The sequence below is a fragment of the Hippocampus guttulatus genome, chromosome 3 (genome assembly GCF_054856545.1).
Source record: "Hippocampus guttulatus isolate MCC_2025c chromosome 3, RoL_Hgut_1.0, whole genome shotgun sequence".
Lineage (NCBI taxonomy): Eukaryota > Metazoa > Chordata > Actinopteri > Syngnathiformes > Syngnathidae > Hippocampus > Hippocampus guttulatus.
Window position 1 is genome coordinate 5,293,887 of NC_141263.1, and position 5,749 is coordinate 5,299,635.

Below are 5,749 nucleotides of genomic sequence, written 5' to 3' on the forward strand. Positions count from 1 at the left end.
CATTTACGGGACGTCAGAGCAACTGGCTTGATTCAATCTGTATTTCATTTACGTTTGAGTTTTGTTAAACTGTCGAGCTACTAGCAACTAATCGGATTTTGAGATGTCAAATTTTCACCTTGTGCTTTTATTGTATCGGTAAAATACACGTCAGATATGCATCCACCGCCTGCGTGTTGCACTGTGGTTGGAAATTGTAGTTCTTTGCCGTAAACGGAAACTTCCCACCAACGTCATCAGTCAGTCATGCAGTAGCTACTAGCAACATCCCGCAACACAAGTGGAAGCCTGGTAATTCGATATAACAAGTTGAAAACAAGATGTGATCAAAATGTAAACCTGGTCGTTATTAGACGTCATAATTTGCGATTTGTATTAATCTTGCTAATTAGCGCCGCTTGTTGGACTCACTTCGTCCTAATCGTGTAACGTTCTTAGTTTAAATGAGTGAAGAAGTTCTCTCAGATACATCAACGAATTAAGCTTTGAAAAGGTAAACGAGTAACCAAACCATCGTATTTGATGACACGACCCTATACTGTTGGCCAGACTCCAGTTTTAAGCAATCTGTTCCCATATTTACGGAAGTGTGCTATGTGTATTATTAAATCGCAGGCATGGCGAAGGTGACGACAGAGGAGGACCTCGTTTCGGAGTACCTGACCCAGAACCGAGAGTTGGCCCAGTGGGTCGACACTTTAAGAGGCTACTGTGAAAACAACAAACAGTGGTTTGCTCGCAGAGAGTTCATCCTTAAAAACATGGACGCTTACCCTACAGTGAAACCAGGAGTCTCCAGTAACAGTCTGGACAGGCTGCTGTCTCTCTCCATGGTTTGGGCGAACCATGTTTTCCTCGGCTGCAGGTAGGACACACAACAGTGGAGCCCAATGACAAACGGGACTGCAAACTGGAGGCTAAATATCTTCCTTCCCATTCTCGAAGCTATCCGGAGGCTGTCATGGACAAAATTACACAGATGGGTGAAGGAATAGTTGTCCAAGATCGTCCAGTTCATAAAACTACACGCAAGGAAAAGTGCAGTACCCCATTAGGTAAGACAAACTTGATTGAAAAACGTTTTTCAGATGTTGAAAGTTGTGTGAGCTCGAAAGTGGCATGATTTTATCTTGCGTGTAATATTTCATACAAACACCACACTGATTATTTCGACAGTGGAGATAGACATTCACTAAAATAGGCGTTTGCACTTTAGGGCTCAGCTGGTTTTAACCATCAAATAGTTGAAAGTGCGACAGTAGCGTGAAATGAAGTTTGAAGTCATGGAATTGTGGAAGTGTTAGTGGAAGACAAACAAGCACATCACTGAGATACAGAAAATAAATCTGTCATTCTGATCGTTTTAAGGAAGCCAGCAAACACATAAACCCATGTTTTGTTTCGCTCACATGCTTAATTGTCACATAAGTTTCAATTGACAGTATAACACACCAGAAAAGTTATTCTATGAATGCTGTCTTAAGTTAGATAGAGTGTGAGGTACGTATGTGTACTCAGACTCGTGCCATTGGGTGGGGCATGCCCACCTACCAAGATCCTTATTTCAAAATAAGCATGTTTTTTTGTCAGCCGTTATCCATTGTTTGAACCGTTTTATCCTCACGAGGATCGCAGGCGTGCTGGAGCCTATCACAGTTGTCTTCGGGTAGCAGGTGGGGGGCACCGTGAACCGGTTGCCAGCCAACCGCAGAGCACACATGGACCAACAACCATTCGCTCTCACAATCACACTTTAGAGAGATCAATTGACCTACTATGCATGTTTTTGGAATGCGGGAGGAAACCGGAGTACCCGGAGAAAACCTACGCAGGCATGAGGAGAACATGGAAACTACACACGGGAAGGCCGGAGCCAAAATCGAACCGGGCACCTCTGCACTGTGAGGCGGAAGTGATAATCAGTTCACCACCACGCCGCTTGTAAAATCACTCTCATTAATGCTGTGTTAGGGGAATTTAAAAAAAGAAACTGCCAATCTGGATGTTTTGGGATGGAAGCACACCCGTTAAGTCATGTGTAATTCATGTTATGGGCCCAAAATGGATTTCACAGACATTTGGCTAATCACCTTCCGAGTTGCATGGTATTCCAAAAAAATGCAAATAATTTCCTAGTCTAACAACATGTTGAATGATCTTGATTTATTTACGGCCATATTTAAAAATTAACCAAGTTTAAAGAAGATATGTTGTGTACATTTGCACATCTCGTAATAACATTCCTTGTTGCATGCTTTTTTTTCCAAACACCACAATGCTGAATAATTTTACACACCATATTTCTTGTCTTGCTGAAATTAGACAGTTTTCCCCAAAGCGTCACTGTTAAGTGAATGTGTGATGTGTCACAAGCGCTGCACATTTTGAACACTTGTGACAGTATATGCAGAATACTTCGAGAATCCTTGTGCATTCTGAATGTCATATTTGAATTAGATCGTGTAGTGACTCAGATGTTCAAGTGTCAAGCAATGTAAAAAAAAAGATGTGTACATAAAAATGGGTCGCCCTTTACATTTTGCTCCTCCTCTTGAATGTAGTGTATATATACCCTAGTGCAGTGAATCTCAAAGTCTCGTACCATGAGTAGTACTCAAGTTACTCTCGTGGAACTTGGAAGAAATACTAAAATTAATAGATTAAAAAAAGAAATAATACAGCAAGTCAATTTCTTGTTAACATTCTTTTTTTTTTAATTGCATGGCAGCAATACATTTTACTATTTAATGAATGATTTAATGGCATTGGACTTAAGTTCAGGAAGACAACAGATGGCCCATTATATAAAGAAAAAACTTGTTTTGACTTTGGGTAGTTTAATTTACATTCAGATTTTAAAAGATCATTTGTAAAATAATAAATAAAGTTTGATGGTGGAAAGATCCATTGCAGCTTGTCTGTGAAAAGGAACAGAGTGTACTGCGCTTTTTTTTCCTTTTTTTTTTTTTGCCTTCATGCAGTGTTTCTGCGTTTACGCGCCCACACTTGACGCTACAGTCTGTTGTCTCATTAAATGTTGCTTCTCTCTTTTCTTGCGAAGGAGCGCCCGATGACAGCTGTGCCAAACGAGCCCGATACGCTCCTAATGAGACCGACGGGCGACCAGGCGGGAAAACATCCACGCGACCTATGAGTCAGAAATCCGGGCCGGCCCAGCAGGCTCCTGCGGAGCACCAGCCTTTCTTCAACCGCCTCTACAAGGCCGTGGCCTGGAAGTTGGTATCGGCGGGAGGGTTCGGCCCCAATCTCGACCATTTCGAAATACTATGTAGCTGCGTGGAGTCATGTAAGCAGACCCTGACGTGCGTCTTTGTGCCGCTGAAGGACATTGTTGGCCTGCCAGTGGCTCGCACGCAGAAGGAAGGCCACGTGTGCGAAATTCGCTGTCAGACAGTCTACATGGGCACAGGCTACGGGCGAGACGAGGCCGCCGCCCGAGCCATGGCTTCCAAAGAGGCGCTGAAAGTCTTCCAAGGCAGAAAAGTGACAGTAAAGATCGCCAGACGACGGTACGAAGGGAGGGAAGTGGAGGATTTGTTGTTGCTGGATGAGCAGCCTCGGAGTCAGGGCTTCCCACCCGCGCTCAGCTACCCGTTTCAGGATGAGTGTGCGGGAGATGGTTCTTTCTAAACGGGACCAACTTGTAATTTCGGACCTGCTGGAATGGAGCGTCTACTGAATGGAGCACTGAAGAAAGACACATTGGTTTGGGGACCACGACCCGTGTGCACCTTCGCATCTCACATGGACCTGGATGTCAATTAGAATTGCATCAAGAGCCCGAAGTTTCGCATTTCACAAGTTTTGGTCTGCACTTTTGAACCAGGCCCGGTTCACCGGTTGAGAGCCTTCATTTCTTTAAGCTACCTGGGAAAATAACTTGCTTTCGCCTTCCTCACAGTAGCAGCAACTCATATTTAAATTCAAATCCATTGTAAGGATCATAGTAGTTTCTTTTTTTTTTCTGTTTATGTTTGATTTGTATTTTTTTAAAAATCATGCTGCAGTTAGGTGATTCAAAAGTGCAAGCTTATATTGAGTCTGTCCTGGTCACAGTTTGCTTTCTTCCCATAGCACCCCAAACACCGTCACTTCCCGGGCATGTTTTGCTTGAAAAGAAAAAAAAAAGAATATGATTCATCGCAATAGTTGTACATTACCTCTTTTCGGAAGGGTGATTCTTGTCGCTCTGCGTTGCCGTTCGACTGTTGGATATCAGACATCGATATTTGCTTCACACTACCCATGGCTTTAGTTTTCAGGGGTTAGAGCTTATTTTATACTAAGCAAATTCATTTGCTAGAATGTTGAAATTATTGCACACGCTGCATGTGTGACGTTCCCTCGGACATCCTGCTTGCTCACATTACGCTGTCATTGTTGTAACACTGCATAGAGATTGGGGGGAGGGTTTCCTTCAGTCCGAGTTTTCTTGAATCCTGTAACTTGTTTTAATTTGAGTCAGGTGAGCCAGACTGCGAGAATTTTGGAAGGTTCAATGCTGCTCTGCTTTGTGATTTGTGTGTTTGTTCCACCTTGAGGTTGAACAGCAGGCTTGTCGTGAAACGATGATTATTTCACCTCTTTATGTTACTGGTAAGTTTACAGCAGGTCTTCAAGGTTTTCATCTTCAATAAATGTTCCAACTCAGCCAAGGATCATTTGTGGTCTTCCATGTTGCCTCGCCGTCTGCTTTCGCTTCCTCACCACCAAATACATCTCGGATAACTCAATCTTCAGGTCAATTTATAAGTAAGCATCAGCATTGTGTGCTAATATACTGTACATTGTATAACTGCTACAAATAATTTATACCGGTATATTATACCGTTGTTGGTTAAAATGAGGACAGCGATTTAGAAATGGTCCCCGATATGACCACTAGAGGGGAGCATTGTTTACATGTCTTTATATTACAGTCCACAGTGACTAGTAGTTAGGATGTTTTTTGTTTTTTAACCCTAAACTCAATATCAGTATTTTTAAGATACATATTTAACTGTCTTATAAAAATTAGATCCCTGTCTAATAAAGATGAAATAAACCACTCACACTTTGAAGACACCACACACTTAGGGCAAAATTTACATTCTAGTCATGCTTTGAAAAGTAATATGTATGTTCGTTTATGTGTGTGTGTGTGTATGTAAGCATATATACATATATACATGCATATTAAAAGAGGCCCAATGTTCAACTGGTTAGCGCATCAGCCTCACAATGCAGAGTGGCATGTGGAGTTTGCATGTTCGCCCCGTGCCTGTGTGGGTTTCTTCCTGGTACTCCGGTTTCCTCCCACATTCCAAAAACATGCATGGCAGGCTGATTGAACACTCAAAAAAAGTGTCCCTCGGTGTGAGTGTGAGCGCAGATAGTTGTTTGTGTGCCCTGCAATTGGCTGGCAAGCCAGTTCAGGGTGTACCCCGCCTAATGCCCAAAAACACCTGGGATTGGCTCCAGCATGCCCGTGACCCATGTGAGGACAAGCGGATCAGAAAATGGATGGATGGTTATATATCTTGATCTCATTTGCGCAGGATGCACCACAAATTTTGTTTGACTTACAGTATGTGATATTCATACTGGCGGCCCAGTGGTCCAGTAGTTCGTGCGCCGACCTCACAGTGCAGAGGTGCAGGGTTCGGTTCCGGCTCCGGCCTTCCTGTGTGGAGTTTGCATGTTCTCCCCGTGCCTGCGTGGGATTTCTCCGGGTACTCCTGCTTCTTCC

General features: G+C 43.2%; 1 protein-coding gene across 2 annotated transcripts; it reads left to right on the forward strand.

Annotated features, from left to right (window-relative positions):
- Positions 1-203: 203 nt before the first annotated feature.
- cdkn2aip (CDKN2A interacting protein) lies at positions 204-4,671 on the forward strand. Of its 2 annotated transcripts, none has more exons than XM_086106320.1 (4): positions 204-291; positions 616-865; positions 946-1,055; positions 3,062-4,671. In XM_086106320.1, exons 2-4 carry the CDS (start codon positions 618-620, stop codon positions 3,649-3,651), a joined length of 948 nt encoding a protein of 315 aa, XP_085962446.1. In that variant the 5' UTR covers positions 204-291; positions 616-617; the 3' UTR covers positions 3,652-4,671. The 2 variants fall into 2 exon arrangements, with proteins under 2 accessions (XP_085962446.1, XP_085962445.1); XM_086106319.1 differs by having other exon boundaries at positions 224-493.
- Positions 4,672-5,749: the final 1,078 nt, after the last annotated feature.

Bases quoted from the DNA above. Each gene is read 5' to 3' on its own strand.
- cdkn2aip (XM_086106320.1), top strand. From the start codon at position 618: ATGGCGAAGGTGACGACAGAGGAGGACCTCGTTTCGGAGTACCTGACC. The intron at 866-945 runs GTAGGACACACA...CCATTCTCGAAG, and splicing joins CATGTTTTCCTCGGCTGCAG to CTATCCGGAGGCTGTCATGG. The intron at 1,056-3,061 runs GTAAGACAAACT...TTTCTTGCGAAG, and splicing joins AAAGTGCAGTACCCCATTAG to GAGCGCCCGATGACAGCTGT.